At 38.3% G+C, this 23135-nt stretch overlaps 1 protein-coding gene across 4 annotated transcripts in view; it reads left to right on the top strand.

Moving 5' to 3' along the window:
• The window catches only part of dot1l (DOT1-like histone H3K79 methyltransferase), a 93905-nt gene that overhangs the window by 32311 nt on the left and 38459 nt on the right, over nucleotides 1-23135 (top strand). For 3 of the 4 annotated variants that reach the window (XM_072244549.1, XM_072244548.1, XM_072244550.1), the window contains exons 5-15: nucleotides 2437-2665; nucleotides 3423-3517; nucleotides 3958-4020; nucleotides 6056-6111; nucleotides 11730-11809; nucleotides 13449-13517; nucleotides 15306-15412; nucleotides 16978-17019; nucleotides 18932-19009; nucleotides 20006-20234; nucleotides 21292-21405. In XM_072244549.1, coding sequence (XP_072100650.1) covers nucleotides 2437-2665; nucleotides 3423-3517; nucleotides 3958-4020; nucleotides 6056-6111; nucleotides 11730-11809; nucleotides 13449-13517; nucleotides 15306-15412; nucleotides 16978-17019; nucleotides 18932-19009; nucleotides 20006-20234; nucleotides 21292-21405 — 1162 coding nt within the window. Of the gene's footprint in view, nucleotides 1-2436; nucleotides 2666-3422; nucleotides 3518-3957; nucleotides 4021-6055; nucleotides 6112-11729; nucleotides 11810-13448; nucleotides 13518-15305; nucleotides 15413-16977; nucleotides 17020-18931; nucleotides 19010-20005; nucleotides 20235-21291; nucleotides 21406-23135 lie in introns of those variants that run through there. The other variant, XM_072244551.1, reaches the window with a different exon arrangement.

Here is a 23135-nt window from a genome sequence, read left to right as displayed (position 1 = left end):
CTAGTGAATTTTAATCAATTTGCCATAGGCAAACACTAAATGAGATCCTAATACAGTGCCTATAAAAAGTATTCGCCCCTTGGAAGTTTTCATGTTTCATTGTTTTACAACATTGAATCACAATGGACTTAATTTGACTTTTTTGACACTGATCAACAGAAGAGACTCCATGTCAAAGTGAAAATGGATCTCTACAAAGTGATCTAAATTAATTACAAATATAAAACACAAAATAATTGACTGCGTAAGTATTCACCCCTTCAAGTCAGTATTTAGCAGGTGCATCTCTGGCAGCAATTACAGCCTTGAGTCTGTGTGGATAGGTCTCTATCAGCTTCGCACATCTGGACACTGCAATATTTCCCCATTCTTCTTTACAAAACTGCTCAAGCTCTGCATGGGGATCGAGAATGAACCATCCTTTTCAAGTCCAGCCACAAATTCTCAATTGAGCTGAAGTCTGGACTCTGACTTGGCCACTCCAGGGCATTAATTTTGTTGTTTTAAGCCATTCCTGTGTAGTGTTGGCTTTATGCTTGGGGTTAGTGACTTGCTGGAAAACAAATCTCCCAAGTTGCAGTTCTCTTGCAGACTGCAGCAGGTTTTCCTCCAGGATTTCCCTGTATTTTGCTGTATTCATTTTACCCTCTACCTCGAGAATCCTTCCAGGGCCTGCTGCAGTGAAGCATCCCCACAGCATGATGCTTCACAGTTAGGATTGTGTGTTTTTGATGATGTGTGGTATTTGGCTTATGTCAAGCATAGCCTTTAGTCTGACAGGCATAAAGCTCAATTTTGGTTTCCACAGACCATAGACTCTCCTTCCAGTTGACTTCAGAGTCTCCCACATGCCTTTTGGCAAACTCTAGCCAAGACTTCACAACTTTTTTTTTCAACAGTGACTTTCTCTTTGCCACTCTCCCATAAAGCTGCAACTGGTGAAGCATCTAGGCAACAATTGCTGTATGCACAGTCCCTCCCATCTCAGCCACTGAAGCTTATCTCCTCCAGAGTTGTCATAGGTCTCTTGGTGGCCTCCCTCACTAATCCTCTTCTTGCTTGGTCACTCAGTTTTTTGAGGATGGTTTACACAGATTTACAGCTGTGCCATATTCTTTCCATTTCTTGATTGACATAACTGTACTCCAAGGGATATTCTTGGAAATTTTTTGTTATCTATCTCCAGAGTTGTGCTTTTTAATAAACTTTTTGCGGAGTTGCTTGAGTGTTCTTTTGTCTTATGGTGTAGTTTTTGCCAGGATACTGACTCACCAGCAGTTGGACCTTCCAGATACACGAGCGTTTTTACTACAGTCATTTAAAACCCCTTGACTGCACTCAGGTTTCCAAAAACAGTTCTCAATTTAACTGATAATGTGAATTCTAAAACCAGATGGCTGCATCAGTGATGATTTGGCATGTCATATTAAAGGAGGGTGAATACTTATGCAATCAATTATTTTGTGTTTTATATTTGTAATTACTTTAGAGATCTGTTTTCACTTTGACACAAAAGAGTCTTCTGTTGATCAGTATCAAAAGAGCCAAATTAAATCCATTGTGATACAATGCTGTAAAACAATAAAATATGAAAACTTCCAAGGGGGTGGTGGTGAATACTTTTTATATGTACTGTATATAATTCTCTCCAAGCTTTGAGGTGCTTTGCCTTTCTTTCCACTTTTTGTTTTAAGCTGCTTTTGAAAATCTAATTCTTTGACCAAGGTATATTTCATCTAATAGTGCTCATGTGAAGCAACTTGTGACTTCAAAGTTCAAAGTAAATTTATTACCAAAATACATATGTCACCATATACAACCCTGAGAGTCGTTTTCTTGTGGGTATTTGCAGTATATACAAAGAAACATAATAAATCAGCAATAAATATCAAGTACATAAGATGAACACAGTCTTTGCAAGTAAGTCCATTGCTGTGGGAACAGTTCATTGTGAGGGTGAGTGAAGTTATCCCCTCTGGTTCAATAGCCTGATGGTTGAGTGGGTAATAACTGTTCTTGAACCTAGTGTGAGTCTCAAGGCTCCTGTACCTCCTCTCCAATGGCAGTAAGGAGAAGAGAGCATGGCTTGGATGGTGGGGGTCTTTGATGGATGCTACTTTCCTGTGACAGTTCTCGATGTGGATGTGCTCAACAGTGGGGAGGGCTTCACCTAGTCTTTTTGTTATTCTAGCAACACACATAAATACAAGTAGTTGTTGGTTTGCAGGAGTAATAGGAGATTAATTGAATTATTTTGGATATAATTCTGAATGCATTGTATTTATTGTTATTTGTTTAAATACTATTTTGTGTTGTATAGAAGTTTAAATGAAGCAACGTGTAAACTGGTTGTGTTTAAGATAAACTGTGCGCACTATACCTGCACATGTACAGAAATGTAATGCTTCTAACAATAGTGTATCTTCTACTTAATAGTGGAAAGGAACAACACAGCCTATGAAACTGAATACTCGCCCTTGCAATGGCCTGCTACGACATATTCTGCAACAGGTCTACAACCACTCAGTGACTGATCCAGAGAAATTGAACAATTATGAACCCTTTTCTCCAGAAGTTTATGGGGAAACATCATTTGATTTAGTTGCTCAAATGATTGATGAGATCAAGATGACTGAAGATGATACATTTGTTGATTTAGGAAGTGGTAAGAATTGTCAAAATAATGATGGGGAAATGCAGAAGGGCTTGCATTAAACTGATTGCATCACTTACCTAAGTCAATAGAGGCATTATATAGGGAGAAAAAATAAAATTTCTGAATTATTTCTTGACTGTATAACACTTAGTCAGACCATAAGACATAAAAGCAGAATTAGGCCATTCAATCCATTGAGTCTGCTCTGCCATTTGATCATGACTGATTTATTTCTCTCCCCCCCTGCCCCCCCCCCCCGGGTACTTCTTCCCGTAGCTTTTGATGCCTGTATGAACGTAGAAACCATCAATCTCTACTTCAAGTATACAGAATGACTTGGCCTTCTCAGCCATCCATAGCAATGATTTAGAGATTCACCGTTATATGTCTAAAGAAATTCCTTCTCATCTCAGTTCTAAAGGGACATCTGTGTATTCTGAGGCTGTCCCCTCTGGTCCTAGACTCTGCCACTAATGGAAACATCCTCCCCCTGTCCACTCTAGGCGTTTCAATATTTGATAGGTTTCAGTGAGATTCTTTCTCATTCTTCTAATCTACAGTGAATACGAGCCTAGAGCCATCAAATGCTCCTCATATGACAATCCTTTCGTTCCCAGGATTAGTCTTGAAAACCACCTCTGGACCCTCTCAATGCCAGCCCATCCTTTATGAAATATGGGGCCTAAATCTGCTCACAGTGCTTTGGATAATTGGATTTTTGTGTGGTTTTATTTGTTTAATGCCGACTGATTTCTTTCACTTGAAGGAGTGGGTCAAGTCGTGTTGCAAGTTGCTGCAGCTACACAGTGCAAGCATTACTATGGTGTTGAAAAGGCAGAGATACCTGCAAAATATGCTGAGGTAAATGCAAAACAAAGGTGGTTCTTTTCAAAGTGGGGACGCTTCTATAATCAAAGTGGGTTAGACATTTGGAATTCCTACAAATGGTAGCTAATGCCAGGCCATTTGTTAAATTTAAATCTGGGAGTGATGAGATTTTTGTGGACCAAAGGTTTTATGGTATTTGGGAAGAGAAGGCGGGTATGTGCAGTTTAATATGTTGCCAGTATTTTATGTTGCTGGGTCAAAATACGGGACCACCTCCTCTTCCCTTCTGCAGTTTAGAAGCCATCTGACCACGACCTTCTCAAGTTGGGGATCAGTAATTAACTCAAATTCCTTGAATGAAAAAAATATTCTGATCAGGCCTGCTCTAAATGGTGAAGCCGTCTTGAGTTAATTGGCTAACTCCTGTGTGCTATAATACATTATTCATGGTATTGTTTTTCTCTCTTACATAGGCAATGGATATAGAATTCAGGAAATGGATGCGGTGGTATGGAAAGAAATATGGAGAGTACACTGTAAGTGTGTTTTATGCTAAGCTTCAATCCCAACCTATAAGAATCAATTCAAGTTCAATGAAAGTGTTTTCCTGTAATTAGAATTTTTAACCTGCATGCTGAAATTGGTTAAAGATATGCAGTCATATTTTTACCAGTATAAGCGCCTTGCATTATAAATTTACCAAAGTAGATTTCCATTGCATCTAAGTACTCTGTTATTTGTTGTCTCTCCCATTTTATCTGATTCATGCTTAATCTTTCATTTACAATGAATCAAGAGGTCCCTCTGTTAGTCATGTACCTAAAACCTTAGTGATTTGGCTTTCCTTGTATTCTGTCATTTAAGCATCTTATTGTTTTATTATTCTGGCCTGTCTTTAATTGCTTTAGTTTCTCAGCTTTGTCCTTTTGGGTGAACTTACGACAAGAGAGCTATGCAGGATTTGGGTTATCATTTTTAAATGTGTGTGTGTGGGAAATTGAGTCCTTGGTTGCCCCTCAATTTTGGCAGTGCCCTTTCTGCTGTCTCGTCATCTTCTTGACATTCTTCCCATTTATTGTACTTTGTTTTTGCAATTGATTCCCTTTCTGTTGCTTCCTGACCTCTTGTTTGTTCGGCTTCTGGGATTGTATCCTTGTTAGTTTGCTATCCTCCACCATTACAAACTTGTCACATGCATTTTGCACTCTTGGGCACTTGCATTCATTGCTAGTCTTCCATTAAATTTGAATCCCTTGGTCTGCCAGAGTTTTTTGTCTCGCCTTAACAGATATCTTCAGTTCTGTCCATCTTCCAACATATTCTGTTGCTCTTTTTGGACCTCTTGTATACACTTGTCTCATTGGTTCATCATTGGTGCAGCTGTAGAGGGAAGCATAGAGTCTATTTAGCTTAAACCTGTTCCATTAATAATGTGGATTACTGCTGTTGGGTATTGCAGCCAAATTTTGAGTTGCTGTTTGTCAAGCAATTTCCAAATCTAAGACCTTTCCATTTCTCAATATGTGCCATATTTTTGACAGTCTTATTTTTGCCAATTCCTCTTTCCAGTTTACCTCCAAACTGCTGTGATAACTTTTCATATTGGTTTGCTAAGAGAATATCACTGGCTTTTAACTAGATTGTTTTGAGATGCAGTTATGTATGCAAAAGCAGACAACATAGTGTGTGGTAAGAAGTTAATAATTTTTATTTTGGAATCTTCTGAGAAATGCTGAAAAGTTATCAGGAGACCTCCCTCGCGTTCTTTAGTTTATTCTCAGCTAAACAAATACAATGATACTTTGTGTAATATATCCCAGAAAATGGCATCCACCTGCAATGAGGGATGCTGCCTTTTTGAGGCATCACCTTTTAAAGATCACCTCGATAGTGGGGAGGTTAGTGCCAACGATGGAGCCGGCTGAGCTTGTACCTCTCTGCAGCTTGTTTCGATCCTGTGCAGTGGGCCCTCCATATTGGGCAGCAATGCCACTAATTAGAATGATCTCCATGGTACAGCTGTAGGAATTTGCTGGAGTCTTTGGTGACAGACCAAAGACGTATCAAATTTACTTACATTTTACGTATTTTTTATTATATTATTTCATTGAATATAATTTTATTGGCAATTTTATGTCTAAAATATAGATTGACAATGCTTTCTTCACTTGCAAGAATGGATTATAACTTTTCCAGATTCATAAGTTATTGTGACCATTGTAAAAGTGGGTGGTTTTACAATGTAAGAACTGAAAACTTGACCCCACTGTTGTTTGGTGAAATTCAGATTTCATTGTCGAGGGGTTTGAGGGGAAAGAAAAGGACTTCTGTGCAAGGGTCAGTATAATATCCTAGTACTTCCGTTGTAACATTAAATTTATTGAATTTTCAGGTGGAAGTAAAATAAACCAAGATGCTATTGAAAAGCCATATGAGAAAACAATGTTTTCTAAATCCATTGCTAAAGGATTTTTTAAATGTGAAATTCTTGGTAAAATTTAGGTTATGTATTTTTCTGAATGTATGGGAAAATGTTATTTTGTTATTTTAGCAGTCTTTTGTTTCTTTCAGCTGGAGAGGGGTGACTTCCTTTCTGAAGAATGGAAAGAAAAAATTGCCAGCACAAGGTGACTGATCCAATAGCAATATATATATCTCAATTTGTAATTTATTTAGATCTATTATTGCTGTTGTGGTTTGTGCATTTATCTTTGTAAACATGAATCACAGCTTCACAGGGAAAGCTAGCACTATTTCAAACAACTTTGCTCATAAATTGCTCATTTGCATTCAAAGAAATTCTGCACAATTTCAACAAATCATGGGTAACATTTTTCACACTATCACAAAAAGGTATTCCTGGAAATGAATAAAAAAAAGCCCTAGTTATGATGACCCAGAAATTGGAGCACTAGTAAAGAGAATTTGATTTTGAATCTAATCCCCTGAGGGTTTGTCATAAATCAGGAAGTGAAAACCATAAGACCATAAGATATAGGAGCAGAAGTAGGCCATTCAGCCTATCGAGTCTGCTCCTCCACTCAATCATGGGCTAATCCAATTCTTCCAGTCATCTCCACTCCCCTGCTTTCACCCCATACCCTTTGATGCCCTGGCTAATCAAGAACCTATCTATTTCTGCCATAAATGCACCCAATGACTTGGCCTCCACATCCGCTCATGGCAACAAATTCCAGAGACTTGCCACCCTCTGACTAAAGTAATTTCTCCTCATCTCTGTTCTAAATAGACATTCTTCAATCCTGAAGTTGTGCCTTCTTGTCCTAGAATCCCCTACCATGGGAAATAACTTTGCCATATCTAATCTGTTCAGGTCTTTTAACATTCGGAATGTTTCTGTGAGATCCCCCCTCATTCTCCTGAACTCCAGGGAATACGGGCCAAGAGCTGTCAGACGTCCCTCACACGGTAACCCTTTCATTCCTGGAATCATTCACGTGAAAGTTCTCTGAATCCTCTCCGATGTCAGTTTGGTGGCATCTGTTAGTCTCGCAAGACCATGGATCTGCGCCTGGAAAGTGTTGCTTCAGTTTGTGTTGGTAGAGCAGCGTCTGTTGTGAGGGGACGCTGGAGTTTCCTCTCCAGGGTGCAGGCCTGGGCAAGATTGTATGGAAGACTGGCAGTTGCCCATGCAGCAAGTCCTCCCTCTCCACGATACTGATGTTGTCCAAGAGAAGGGCAAGGGCTGATACAGCTTGGCACCAGTGTCATCGCAGAAGTTGCCAGAACAAGGTTGAAGGCAATGTCGGACTGCCTTAGGGACTCCAGCTCTGAATTTGTCCTCAGGGTTTACTCCCAAAGCCTTTCCCATGAGTGGGTATGGTTGTAAGGCAACGGAGGTTTGAAATCAGAGTTTTCCCTCTCTTTGAAGGACTGCCTTCCCAGGCTGACGAGCTCCACCTACCCGAAGCACTGATTTTAAGGCGCCTTTGCCCTTTCTCCTGTCAGTAGAAACAGTTCCGCCGGGCTTAGAGGCTAAGCTACACGAGAAGTCAGTATATACTTTCTAAAATAAGGAGCCCAAAACTGCACACAATACTCCAAGTGTGGTCTCACGAGTGCCTTATAGAGCCTCAACATCACATCCCTGCTCTTATATTCTATCAAAGTGCATGACCATACACTTTCCAACATTGTATTTCATTCGTCACTTCTTTGCCCATTCCCCTAAATTATCCAAGTCTCTCTGGAGGCCCTCTGTTTCCTCAACACTACCCGCTCCTCCACGCTTTGTATCATCGGCAAATTTAGCCACAAATCCATTAATGCCATAGTCCAAATCATTGACATACATTGTAAACAGCAGCGGTCTGAGGACTTCCAGCTTTTGGTTGGTTCATGATGTATGTAAGGTTAGGAACTCAGCTGTCATTATCCATTTTATACCTGTTGACTACTCATTGAAGTGATACAGCCATCCATGTAGTTGATCTAAATGTTAGTAGTGCTTCAAGTTGACCTTCCACTCCATACGTAGAGAATGGTGGATGGCAAATTTGTGCCATCCCTTGCTGCTGGGTGTTGTCTATGGGGGAATTTGTGGCATCCTGGCTGGTATTGCTCACATCTGAGTGATTTTATTTTAAAGACCACTTGAAGTGTGTTAACTATGATTTGTTTCCCTGTGTTTCCTTTTTGAAACTACAATTTTGTAATTTCCTTGCTATTTTTTCACAATATTTTATCATACTTTAAGGAGAAGTTAGTATAGCCGCACAAATTCTAAAAACAGTTTATTACTTGGAAGTTTTCATTAGTTAAAGCTTAATATACTTCGTTGACATGCAGCTTGTGATTATATGTTTTGTTTAGTTTTCCTTTCAAATGTAATTATTTTATTGTTAGCATCTGTTTGGCCTAGCTTGCTCTTTCTCTAGTCTTTTTTTATTCAATTCTTAAATGTAGTGATTTTACTTTGAGGATTGTAGTCCTTGTTTTAATGATTTTCATGAAAGACTATTTGCCTCTTCAATTTTCAGCATTTTAATCTTTAAAATTGCACCAGTACTAACAGATCAATGGATATAATCATTCACTGATGACAGGAAATGCTTTATATTTCTTCTGTACCTTAACCTTATAACACTTTTGGCCCATCAGTAGTGTGAACGGCCTGGTAGTTGGAAATTTCTGCCTTTACTCTTCACTTCCTCTTGATGTTTAGACATCATTTAAGATTCTTGTTTAAACTCAAAACATTTGGTCATCTCTGGTCATATCTCCTATTTGGGTCAGTAACTGGTATTTTTCTTCAGATTTTGTTTCCTAATGCTATGCTTCGTCTTAACATTCTTAAGATGTGGAAATCTTCAGATGTATGATTATGAAGACACGTAGTCTTTTATTGTCATTTAGTAATGATACATTAAGAAATGATACATTATTTCCTCCGGTGTGATATCACAAAACACAGGACAAACCAAGACTGAAAAAACTGACAAAACCACATAATTATAACATATAGTTACAACAGCGCACAATACCATAACTTGATGAAGAAGTCCATGAGCACAGTAAAGTTCAAAGTTTCTCAAATGTCCCACATCTCGTGCAGACGGGAGAAGGAAGAAAAATTCTCCCTGCCATACCGACCACAATCTGACTCTGAGTCATCCGAAAACTTCAAGCTCTGATCAGCTCTCCGACACCAAGTACTGAGCGTCATCTCAAGTCCGAACAATTCGACCTCCTTCTCGGCTGCCAAAAGCAGGCAAGGCCGGGGATTTTGAGGCCTACCCTCCAAAAGATTCCCGACCACATAGTAATGACAGCGGCGAATGGGCGTTTCAGAAATTTCTCCAGATGTTCCTCTGTGCTTTCACGTCCATTCTCCATCAAATCAGAATTGTCCACGGCCCCTATTTAACAGATACGATATCATTTTTCACCGGAGGGCTGCGCACACGCAGGCGCGCCACCATCTTCTCCTCCCGCCTGTACTGTATTCTTGGAATATTTTGATCTATATTCCATCCTGTTTCCAGTTCTTTTTTTGCAGCCTTCAAAAATTTGTTTTCTGCTGCAATCAAGAGTCATTTCTTCTTCTCGATTAAACCTTTTAAATGTTTCACGTTTGGGTTTTCTTTCCTGTGATTATCCTTGAACTGGGATTGATGCTGCATTGGTCCAATATTGACCAGTTTTGATTAAGGTCTATAAGTACAATTGTTAATGATCTCATTGTGTTTCTAGAGAACCTTATTTGGACCATCTATTGTACTTGTTAATAACAAGATGTAATCATGTTCTTGGTTCATTGTTTTTGATTCATGTCAGGTGCTTTAATGTAGTCTGTACTGTCTTCAGCTAATAATGTATTAATAATTAATGTATTACCTTGTGTATATTTAAAAACCTGCTTTACTAACAATTTAAAACTGGCATTGAATTATTGGGGCTAAATTATGTTTGTAATGAATATAAGCACCCATATACAAATTATAGTTTGAATGCCAAGACTGCAGTGTACGTTACTGCTCATCACATTGCATGTTTCTAGTATGATATTCATTATTTAAATTATGTACATTCTTCATTATTTAAATTAGCTTCTCACACTAGGTAGTTTGTCCAAACTTTGCATAATTTATTCTTTGAACCCTTTTCCTTAAGATATTCAGAAATACTAATTTTGATTTTTATCCCTAACAAGTGCTTAATTTCTGTCTTGTTCATTATCTGAACATTGGGATTGCTTTTGACCGCAAAGTTTGTAAGATAGATTTAACTTTTTGTTTGAATTACGTAGAGCCCACAAAGGCATTCATAGTTTAATTCATCCAGGTCAGAAGATTCTAATCTTCACATTGCCTTTGTTATTGTAACTGTAGTAGTTCGACCATAACACATGGAGCAGAACTAGGGCATTGCATAGTAGGGGAATTAAAGGTTATAGGGAAAAGGCAGGTAGGTGGAGATGATCATGGCTGATGTATTTCTTCCTCAATCCTGTTCTCCTGCTGCCTTCTCTCCATAACCTTTCACATCCTGACTTGTCAAGAATTAATCAACCTCTGCCTTAAGTACATTCGATGCCTGTGGCAAAGAATTCCACAGATTCAGCACCCTCTTGCTAAAAATGTTCCTCCACATCTCTGTTCTAAGTGGATGACTCTCTATTCTGAGGTTGTGCCCTCTGGTCCTAAACTCCCCACTATAGGAAACATCCTCTCCACATCCACTCTATCTAGGCCTTTCAACATTTGATAGGTTTCAATGAGATACTACCTCATTCTTCCAGATCCAGAGAGTACAGTCCCAGAGCCATCAAACGCTCCTCATATGATAAGCCATTTTCATGAACCTGCTTTAAACCCTCTCCAATGTCAGCACATCCTTTCTTAGATAAGGGGCTCAAAACTGCTCACAGTTTTCCAAGTGAAGCCTTACCAGTTCCTTATAAACCCTCAGTATTACATCCTTGTTTCTATATTCTTGTCCTCTCAAAACAAATGTTAACATTGCATTTGCCTTCCTCACCACTGACTCAACCTGGAATTTAACCTTAAGGGAATCTTGCACGAGGACTCCCAAATCCATTTGTACCTTGGATTTTTAAATTTTCTCCCCATTTGGAAAATAGTCTATGCTTTTATTCCTTCTACCAAAAGTGCATGACCATACACTTCCAGCCTCAGTTCCTTAACATTTTCTCTTAGGAGCTGCAGTTCAGTGTACCTACTGCAGATGTGGTTATCCGGGAGCCTAGAGGTCTCCCAGAATTCTCACATCTCACACAAATTTGAGGGTTTCTATAGTTTTTCTGTATTTATTTTTAATTTGCTCTTCTGATGGGGTCAAATCCATTGCAGTTTCGAGAGGTAATAGCTTTCACAAAGTCATATCTGAAACAATGCATGTGTTTTGAATAAACCAGAATATTTTGAGCTATCTGCTGTATTTGGCAATGGCCATGTAAAGAGTAGAAGGGGTAACATTTCAGAACTGCTTGAGTATTTGCAGTTCTTTGTGTTTCAACTTTATGGTAACTGCAAAAGTTTACTTTGCTGGTAAGTTGTTTGGACTTTTCATTTTGTTACTTAAAATTTCTGCATTCATAACTGTCAACTGGCCCTTTTGTGTGTGGTAATTAATATAAATGTTTTTGTTTGTGCTTTGGTGTGATGTAAAATTTGTCACAGTGAATTGATTTGATTACATGTGTATTACTTTAGGTTACAACTTTGGATGGTTGAAAGATTATATTTTCAGTATTTCTTTGCAGTGTTGTGTTTGTGAATAATTTTGCCTTTGGTCCCGAGGTGGATCACCAGCTGAAGGAACGATTTGCAAACATGAAAGAAGGTAAGAAGTTTTATCTTTTCTCCAAGATTTTGATAATGCAGGATTTTGCTGAGTGGCTCCAAATTGATGGATTTTCTAACAATGAAAGAGTAGAACAGAAATGTAATGGATTTTATTGTTGAGCTTGAAGAAGCTCGTTACAAGATATTCTTCATTGTAACATGCTTTTATATTTGGGTTGAGTTGTTCTCTGATCTTGGCAACTCAACTCAACAGTCAACCACCCGAGCTACACATTTTCTGAATTATTTCCAATGCTTTTATGTGATAACACTGGGCCAAGTAATAATCTGAATTTGGAAAAGTGCTTCATAGTTTGCAATCCTGGGAACACTTTATGTTGACATGGAGTTCTCAATTTCAGATTCATGATTGGAAAAGTACCAAAGGTGATACATAGAAAAGCTTTTCCATGTAGCAAACAGTTAACATCTGTATTTCATTGCCTGACAAGGCAGTGAAGGGTGATTAATCGGTGGCTTTCAAAAGGGAATTAAAAATATGTGTATGAGCAATGGGTGGGAGAGTAGCAACAGCACCAGGTTTCTGAAATCGAGAGACTGAAAGTCTTGAATAGTGTTCTTTTGTGCTGTTTGATTCAGTGCAATTCTTCAACAGAAGTATACAGTATACCCGGTTTTTAGGTAAAATTTGACTCTGGTTTCTTAAATCAGCATTAGATGTGCTGTGAGTGGCTGCAGTGCTTTGTTAGCTGTTTGGCTTGTCATGAGTAAACCAAGATTGAGAGTAGAGTAATCTGCTTGAAACATTTTAAAATCATTTTTCTTTGCATATGCTTGTTCTCATACTTGTTAGGCAGTCGACTGTGAATGTGCACCTGCTTGGGTGTGTTATACTGTCCTCTTTCTCTCTTGTATTTATGCTTACACTTCCATCTCCGTGTACTATACACATTTTATTGTACTACACGCAATCATTGCTTCAGAATCAGGTTTAATATCACTGGCATATGTCGTGAAATCTGTTTTTATGTGGCAGTTATTCATGTCTCTGTCCAAATGCCCTTTGAATGAAAAAATCAGTGGTTTTTGTCTCTGCTCCTGAAATGAATATCATGTTGTACTTTTATAGAACTACTTGGTCTGTTTATCCCTCCTATTTATCTTCAATAAAAATAGCCCCAGTTGAATAGCCATGGCATATGCTCTATCTTTTGTGTTCATGATAGATTACTATTTGATAGTTGTTTATGGTCATTTGAATGTAGGCCAGGAGTTAAAACCTCTCTACAAGTTCAACAAGGCTGTATTCAGGGGACACACATCAAAGTTGCTGGTGAATACAGCAGGCCAGGCAGCATCTCTAGGAAGAGGTGCAGTCGACGTTTCAGGCCGAGACCTCTTCCTAGAGATGCTGCCTGGCCTGCTGCGTTCACCAGCAACTTTGATGTGTGTTGCTTGAATTTCCAGCATCTGCAGAATTCCTGTTGTTTGTGTATTCAGGGGTTGTAATTTGCTAATTTACTTAATTGACTTGATTTTGTTTTTATAATTGTCCTTCATTTATCCTTGCCTAACCTTGATTATCCACAAAATTCTATATGGAAAAATGTATTTGAAAGGGTAGGCAGTGGATTTTGAGGAATGTGAGACCATGATGTTTCTTGTGATTTTTACAGGTGGTAAAATTGTTTCTTCCAAGCCCTTTGCGCCATTGAATTTCAGAATAAATAGCAGGAATTTGAGTGGTAAGTTTTTTCATTTGTTAAGTACCTTTTGAGAATGGGATTTCTCAGATATGACTTGAATATTCTAACTCTTTATCCTTCAATCTATTTTGTGAAACTGTACCTTTATAAAAGATTAGCTTGCATGTATTATGACAAATTTCTGTAGATCTCTGAATTTTTTTATTATTGAATTGGAGGAATGCATTAGTAATGATATTTATGTCTGTCCCAAAGCCCTTTGCTGGACTGAGAAAATCAGTCATTTTCGTCTCTGCTCGTGAAATGAATATCGTTTTATACTTTAATGAAATTTCTTTTCAATTTCATTATACATTCTTACACCACACTAACTGACACAGGCTTGGTATTGGGCCATGTTACTGTCTAGTGGAAACGAGTTGAGTATTTTCTTGTTTTTTACTAATTGAATTCATCTTAGTTCATGGCACAATGTGCTGTAATAATACATGTGGCCAAACAACTTTCTCCTAAGGAGAAAGTAGTAACTCTAAACTTCATACTCCCATTAATGATTGGATGTTGTCTACCCTGCCCCTAAATTGCTTCAGGAGGTAGAAGAATGTTGAGAAGCAAGTTAATCAAGTTTTTGGCAAGTATTTAACACTGCAATGTTTAATAAAAGGAAAAATTATTGGTGTTATGACTTCTATGAGGAACAAATCTATAGAGCTTTAGGAAGCGCAGATGTAGGTAGATCAATAATTAAGTTTGGAGTGATGGGAAGTCAAAAATACAGCCTACTGAGGCTTTGTAATAGTTAGAAAATTAATAATTTAAGAAGGCTTTAGGAAAAATGTGTTTTATTAAAATTATCTATGTGTGAAAGCTTTTCCATGGGTGTGGGCTGGGTGCAAGAGCAGTTACATGTGAGCTAGAATATAATTGAAAGTGGTTGCCAATTGAGCATGTGCAAAAGAGACATTTCTGACATGTTTGGAAGTCTAGCTGTTAAATCTTTGTATAACTTTAGAGATATTTTGGGGGTTTCAAATACTTTACATGCTGTAAGTGGCAATTTTAAAATTTTTGAACATAGAAACATAGAAAACCTACAGCACAATACTGGCCCTTTGGCCCACAGTGCTGTGCCAAACAGGTACTTACTTTAGAAATTACCTCTGGATTACCCATCACCCTCTTTTTCTAAGCTCCATGTACCTATCCAGGAGTCTCTTAAAAGACCCTGTTGTATCTGCCTCCACCACTGTCGCCTGCAGCCCATTCTACGCACTCACTACTCTCTGCGTTTAAAAAAAAACACAACTTACCTCTGGCATCTCCTTTGGACCTACTTCCAAGCACCTTAAAACTGTGTCCTCTTGTGTTAGCCATTTCAGCCCTGGGAAAAAGCCTCTGATTATCCACATGATCAGTGCCTCTCATCTTATACAACTCTATCAGGTCACCTCTCATCCTCTGTCACTCCAAGGAGAAAAGGCAGAGTTCACTCAACCTATCCTCATAAGGCATTCTCACCAATCCAGGCAACATCCTTGTAAATCTCCTCGGCACCCTTCCTGTAGTTTCCACATCCTTCCTGTAGTGAGGTGACCAGAACTGATCACTTTTCATTTTCTTAAATGAAACTTGGAGCTAAATCTACTGTAGTTGAGATGCGTTGCTGTCAGTACATCATTGCAATTAGTAATTCATTGAACTGCTTGCTGCTTTTCATTAACTACTTTTTTTTTGAAACCTTGTAAAGGCAATAAAAGATTTTTTGTGTAATATTAGAACTTAAAAAGGAATTAATCAAAAACTGTTTATTTCTGTGACTCTTCAAAGATATTGGCACCATTATGAAGGTTGTGGAGTTATCACCACTGCGAGGATCAGTTTCATGGACTGGTAAACCAGTTTCCTACTACCTGCATACAATTGACCGGACCATAGTAAGTAAAATATAAGATGTTTTAGTTGCCAGAAAAGTTCCTTCCTTACACACACTGTTTTAGGAACAGCTGTATTTTATTTAGAGATACAATGCAGAACAGGCCCTTCCAGCCAAACGAGCTGCACCGCCCAACAACCAATCTATTTTGCACTAGCCTTAATCACAGGACAATTTGCAGTGACCAGTTAAACTACTAATTGGTAATTCTTTGGTCTGTGGGAGGAAATGGAGCACCTGGAGGAAACCCACATGGCCACGGGGAGAATATACAAACTCCTGACAGATGACGCCAGAATTGAACTCTGAAATCTGCCTGGAGTTGTAATAGCATCACACTAACTGCTACGCTACTTTGGTGTCCTTGCTGCTTCCCCTCCACTATCAAATTTCTGAATGGATGATGAACCAACCCATGAACACTAGCTCACTATTTTTGCTGTCTTTTTGCACTACTTATTTAATTTAAAATATATATTTCTTAGTGTAATTTATAGCTTTTTATGTATTGCACTGTACTGATGCCATAAAACTGCAAATTTCACAACATATACTAGTGGTATTAAACTTGATTCAGATTGTAGGATTATTGGTGTCTTGGCGATGGCATAAGAAAAACGTGGAATGAACTGCCAGCGCAAGTAGTGCATGTGAGCTTGATTTCAACGTCTAAGAGAACTCTGGATAGGTATATGGATGGTAGAGGTATGGAGAGCTATGGTTCAGGTGCAGATCAATGGGGAGTAGACAGTTTAAATGGCTCGGCGTGGACTAAATGGGCCAAAGAGACTGTTTCTGTGCTGTACTTTTCTACCACTCTGACTCTAAAAATCATTGGTTAAAAGTCTTAATTTTTCTCATTAACAGTAACTTGTTTTTGAAATATAAATTTCTCATAGGAGTAGATACAGGCATGATGCTTCCCTTGCTTGTTCTACCTCAAGCCAGGGTTCACTTTCTCAGTTTAATTGATCAGCCATTCAGAAAACTGGTGTGGAGAAATTCCCTCACCCAGGTGATAGTAAATCTTTGTGATTCTCTATGAGAGCGGCAGAGGCTTGGTTGCAGAAGATGTTTAAGACCGATTGATTAATTACAGAGTATTGAAGGAAAATTGAAGGTAGCACTGAGTTAGCAGACAAGGTGTTGTTGAATGATGGAGTGGTCAGTTGTGGCATATCTATTTATTTATCACATGTACACTGAAACATACAATACAATGCACTATTTGCATTAGCATCCAGCGCAACCCAAGAATATGCTAGGGGTAGCCCTCGAATATTACCACACATTCTGGCACCAACATGGCATTTTCAGCGCCCTTCTTATCTTGCATTCTTAGCATGTAGAGTAATACCAAGAATGGTGCCAGGAATGAAAATTGTGTGAATCTGTGGAATCTCATTGATCTCCCAGGTGATAGACAAAAACATGGCAATGGTTTCTGTTAATTGCCACTATTGCAGCTTCCTTTTGCTGGTCATTAAATTTGTCATTGATTTGTATATTGACTTTGGAGTTGCAACTGGAAAATAGCAAATAACCCTATTTTGTTTTCCATTTCAGCTTGAAAACTACTTTTCTAGTCTCAAAAATCCAAAACTCAGGGTAAGTTTTGAAATTGTTAAAATTATTGCACTTAATGCATTTGAAGTCAATAAATAAGTAATTTGGGGAAAAGTCAGGTAGGTGTAGCTGAGTCCACAGCCAGATTAACCGCAATCCAGAGCAGCCTCGACAGGTCAGATGGCCAATTCCTGCTCCTATTCCTTGTGTTTTTTGTACCTCTACACCAGTAGAAATATAATCATCTGAAGATGTGGAGTGTAGTTGTGTTGGAACAAAATTGATTCCTGAACCAATGGAATAATCTTTTGGAGAAGATGGACCAGAAGAGTAAATTGCATGTTAAGCAATTAATTTGAAAGTAAATGTAGTTCTAAATATGAAAAGCTCAGCATAAATTGGTGTGAATGGTAACTGATTCACATGGGCTATTTGTTTCTTATTAGGATTTGTATTTACTCTGTTCAATGTCATTCAAAGAGGCCATTTGACCCATTGTGTTTAACCTGGCTCTCAGAGCAATCGCCCACACTAACAACTTTCTGCATGAGCACGTCAGGAGTGTCCTGTCTGGCTGTATCATTGTGTGTATGGAAAGTGCAAGGCATTGGACTGCAGACCCTACAGAGGACAGTAAAAACTGTCGAGAGCATCACTAAAGTCTGCCTCCCCCTGTTTGTGACATTTACCAGGAACATTGATGATGAAAGGCAAGAAGCATTGTTGATGATCTCTACCACCCATTCCACAATATCTTTGACCCACTATTTGCAAGAAGGAAGTACAGGAACATCAGGACTAGTGCTATGCACTACATGCATTTTGAATAATATTTTATTGTGTTAATATTTTGGTTTAGGTGCTGTGTGTGATGTATGTTTTATGAGTGCACCATGGTCTGGAGAAACTTTGTTTCATTTGATTGTATATATGTACAATCAGATGACAATAAACTTGAACTTTAACACCCCATGCCACCCGTTTTCCACTAGCTTCTCTGCAATCAGTTCCTTCTGTGGTGCCCTATTAACATCCCACTGATTCCATCACCCACGTATACCAGAAGTGATTTGCAGGAACTATTTTGCATGTCTTTGAGATGTGGGAGAAAACTTACTAGGATAGGGGTTCCTGACCTGGTGTCCATGGACCCCTTGCTTAATGGTATTGGTCCATGGCATAAAAATGTTTGGGAACCCCTGCATTAGGAGAAGGTGCCCACTCTGCACAGCACTAGAAGTCAGTATTGAACTTGAGCTACTGGATCTGTGAGGCAGTAGCACTGCACTACTGTGCCGCTGCACATAGAGTAGGATAAAGTTTTGTGCACTTTAATCTGTTTCCCCCAGCATCCCACTTGTAGAATGAAACAAGAACAACTTGTTTCCTGCTCTATCTTTATGATTTAGTTTTTCATATTATCTTCAATTGAGATTAAAGATCAGCTTTTATTGTCACATGCACATTGAAACAGTGAAATGCATCAAATCAAATCAGTGAGGATTGTGCTGAACAGCCTGCAAGTGTTGCCACACTTCCACCACCAACATAGCATACCCACAACTCATTGACCCTTAACCATATGTCTGTGGAATGTGGGAGGAAACTGGAGCACCCCAAGGAAATCCATGGGGTCACAGGGAGAACATACAAACTCCTTACAGACAGCGGAGGGAATTGAACCCTAATTTTACAGCTGGTGGTGTAATAGCATTACACTAATTGCAGTGCTACTGTGCCTGGAAATATAGTGCCGAGCGAAGCTGAAATATTGATTTTTCTTCTTGCTCTTTCAATGAGTGTTGCTCCAGAGGTTTAATTAAATATGATGATTTCTGTTTCTCAAAACAATTAGTTTGAAAATGACTCTTGGTTTTGGTGAGAAATATGAAAGGCCATTTCATGAATCTGTAGTCCACACAATATGAATGAAATTTTGATATTTTGGTTACAGGAGGAACAAGAGGCAGCTAGACGTAGACAACAAAAGGAAAACAAAGAAAATAAGAGTAGTACAACAACTCCAACCAAGGTAATGCACTTAATTTGTGTGAAATATCTCTTTGTCAAGGAGCAACTGCACAATACTATTTGGGCAGTTGTGCTTGTGATTCATCAACCAGCATCTAATTCATTCTTTGTAATCTCATTCATATAAAGTGACATTGGAAATTTTTTTTTAGGTGCTGGATCATTTTTACTTTTGGTTTTGGTGGTAGTGCTAGAAGTGCCACCATTTACTATTATCCCTAATTGCCCTTGAACTGAGAGCTAGCCCATTTCAGAGCACATTTGAGCCAACTACATTGGGCATGAAATCACAAATAGACCAGACCAAGGTGTCAGTTATTCTCCCCTGACTGATCGTTTGATTATGAGCACTTGGTTTCGAAGCAGTTTCCTGAATTTAAGTTTGTACTTTACAACATTTGTCTGATTAAATTCTTGCCTGTTACCACAGAGGATAATTTTACTGATTTTTCTCATCTTTGCAACTCCTTGGTATTTTGTCATGTCCTCGTCCTTCTTGCCATTTGTATGTTCCCTCCTTCTGCCTGTTGAAGGCATAACCTAGTTATCTTAGTAAATATTTATATATAAAATATTTCTGAAATACAGTGTGGTGGTTAGTGTGACACAATTACAGCCTAGGGCATGGGAATTCATTTTTGATACTGTCTGAAAGAAGTTTGTACATCCTTCCTGTGAACACTTGGGTTTCTTCCAGGTGCTCTGGTTTCCTTCCAGATTGTAAAGATGTACCGGTTAGTGGGTTAATTGATAATTGTAAATTGTCCTGCAATTAGGCTAAGGTTAGTTGGGTTGCTGGGTGGTACAACTTGTAGGGCTGTATCTCTAGATGAGATAAATACTTTTCATCCAGCTGGCTACTGATTATATTAGTGTCTGAACCTTGGTTGAACAAGCCTGCATTAGTGAAATGCAAAATTTCATATTGAATAATCAACAAAATTGACTCATTATTATGTCCTAATAATGCTAATGCAACTGGCATTCTCACTGGCAGGATTCTGGTCCTGAAGAGGAGAAAATTGGGGTAACCGGAATTAAAAAATCAGCTTCACCTGCTAAACCACGGAAGAGCAAAATAATTAACAAAGGCAAGAGAATTGCAGTGAAAAAAAGAGGGCGCCCCAAGAAAATGAGCACTGCAATTTCGAAAAGAAATACAAAGAAAAGCCAATCTGCACTGGATCTTTTACATGCTCAGACTCTATCGGCATCCTCACCTCAGGGTAAGTTCTGCAGTCAGTTTCCCTGTTTTGTTCTGTCAATGGGCAAGTAAAAAGCCTTGTAGTTTTATTCATTTTCATTAATGTTGCCTAATTTAATGGCACCAAAGAATGCCTTCAGGTACGATTACATTACTGTATTAGCAGAGTCTTAAACCACATGCACTCGATACTTCTAAATGCATTGTTAAGTTGCATTTAATTACTTTAAGCTAAATTATAAATTCAATGCAGGAATATTGAAAATTCATTATAATTTCCAATGGTTTACCTGTCTCTGGTAAATTGTAAGCAGTGTCTTTTTAACTATTGAGTAACTTGTTCACTCAAATTCCGTAAAGGCTTAGGGATAAGTTTTTAGTAAGCATTAACTGATATTTACTAGTTAACAAGGTGCTAAATTTAACCTATTACTTTGCATGCTTCTGACCTGAAGTATGGTTATTTTAAATACCTACATGAAGATTCATCATCCACTTGCATGACCTTAATTGGGATTGAGGAAAAATTAGTTCACTGGTGAAAATATACTAACATATCCAGATCTGACATGTGATAGAGCAGGGGTTCCCAACCTTTTTTTTTACTGTCATGGATCCCTACCATTAACTGGGGGGTTCGTGGACTTTAGGTTGGGAACCCCTGCAACAGGGTGTTACATCTACACCCACTCTTGAGTGGTTGGCAAGAAATACATAAAAATATTATGCAGTTGTTAAATATGGCTAAATGCCATATTTTTCATTATATTTTGGCATAATAACTTGCTATTAAAATATTTGCACATAAACCTATTAAGTTGGCCTTGATTCAGTTGTAATAAGATTTGGGTCTTTAATTACAATAGGTGGAGTTTAATGTTAATTTTGGTCTTGCCTAAGTGGTTTTTGTCAATTTGCTGCTTTTGCTTTGTAAATGTTCTTGCCCTCCTTTGATAATGTTGATGATAAAGCCACATTTATTGTCTGGTGTGCTATTTGCTAAATAACATGATTAGTAAGAGCTGATTTGTAACATTATAGCTCAGGAAAACCTCCAGTCCATTGCTTTCCTTTTTCAGATGCATACAAGTCACCTCATAGTCCGTTTTACCAACTACCTCCCAAAGTGCAACGCTATTCACCCAATCAGTTTTTACTGGGTCCTACACCACCTGCACTACAGAAGCTGCTAGGTGAGTATTGCTGCTGCTTGGTGCTTGTGTATCTGCTTTGAATTATATGGCTGTTCTGAACTGTATATAAATTTTAATTTTGATTCTCTCTGCTTTGGTCTTTACAAAGCTATCATTGCCTGCAATACTGTTCTGTCTTTCTTTATCTTTTATATTGTCTGTTGCTTTTATAGTTGTTTCAATTGTCAACTTCAAAAGTCAGTCAATACACTTGGCTTTTAAGCTGTACTGTTGTCACACAGGAATATTAGCTCATCAATTTCTTGTTTCAGTATCTAGGTTTCTTTGAAATAGTAAATGATAAACCTAACATATTAATAATGCCAGATTATTTAGTTATATAAATCAATGCAGATGAGTGTAAACTCTACCATTTTGGACTTCAATTATTGTAGAATTTTGAATGTTGGGCATGGCTGGATTTAAACTTGCATGTGTAGCCCCTGGGAATTTTGTTCTTTTTGTGACAACTTTGTTATGTAACTGTCCTACTTCAATGAGAAAACTTAAGGTACAAACTAATCATATCCTTTGCATTATCCATCTCAATGGGACCTTGTAGGCCTATTAGACCATAAGACTTGGAAGCAGAATTAGCTGTTTGGCCCATCGATTTCTGATAGTTGATATATTATCCCTTTAAGTCCCTTTCTCCTGGCTTTTCCCCGTAACCCTTTAATCGAGAACCTTACAAGCTCAGCTTAAAATATATCCAATGACTTGGCCTCCATAACTGTCTTTGGCAGTGAATTCCACAGATTCACCATCCTCTGGCTAAAGAAATTCCTCCTCATTTGTTAATTGGTATTCGTTTTGGCCATGTTATCTCCCCCCCCCCCCCCCAACCCGTACCCCTAACGTTGTTAACAATCAGATGGGTTGTACGTTAAAAGGGCATCTTTTATCCATTTGCAACAAATCTGATTGCAGCTTTATTCAGTAATACATGCTGAACTTATAAAGGAACTGGAATAAGTTTTCAAATTGTTGACAGGAAAAGAACTAGACATGATGAAACTTGGAAGAAAACATAGTCTGGATATCAAGTGAACTTGAAAATAGTTTGTCTTGAATAAGGTAGTCAGCACCTTGTCATTGGTGATTATGTATCAAGGTTGTGAAGTCTGGATACTGTTGCAAATTGAAAATCTGTGCTTTCTCTTCCTATTTGTTTAGTGTGAGGTTGAGTGACATGAAGGTTAGAGTGGAAAGGTCGTTGGGATGCAAAATGACTTGATTAAAAAATCTGAATAATATCTAATGATATTACATCACTCTATCTATTTCTGGTTACCTCCCTACATGGAAGATCAATAAGATTGAAAGAGTACAGAGAAAAATTATAAAGTTGTTGCTGGGATTTAAGGACCTGGGTTATAGGGAAATGTTAAACAGGTTAAGACTTCTTTCCTGGAGTGTAGGGGAATGAGGAGAGATTTGACAGAAGTAAGGATAATTGTGTAGGGTATAGATAGGGTAAATGCAAGCTAGCCTTTTCCACTGATGATGGGTGAGACTAGGTTAAGGGTGAAAGGTGAAATATTTTAAAGGGGATCTGAAGGCAGCCTTTTCCACTCAGGATGGTGTGAGTGTGGAGTGGACTGCCAGCAGAAGTGGTGGATGTGGATTGCAATTTTTAAGAGAAGTTTGAGTAACTACAAAGTGTGGGTATGGAAGGCTGTGGTACAGGTGCAGCTCTGAGAGTTACAGTGTAGAATGGACTAGGTAGG

The sequence above is a fragment of the Mobula birostris genome, chromosome 26 (assembly GCF_030028105.1).
Source record: "Mobula birostris isolate sMobBir1 chromosome 26, sMobBir1.hap1, whole genome shotgun sequence".
Classification (NCBI taxonomy): domain Eukaryota; kingdom Metazoa; phylum Chordata; class Chondrichthyes; order Myliobatiformes; family Myliobatidae; genus Mobula; species Mobula birostris.
This window is presented reverse-complemented; position numbering and strand designations above follow the sequence as displayed.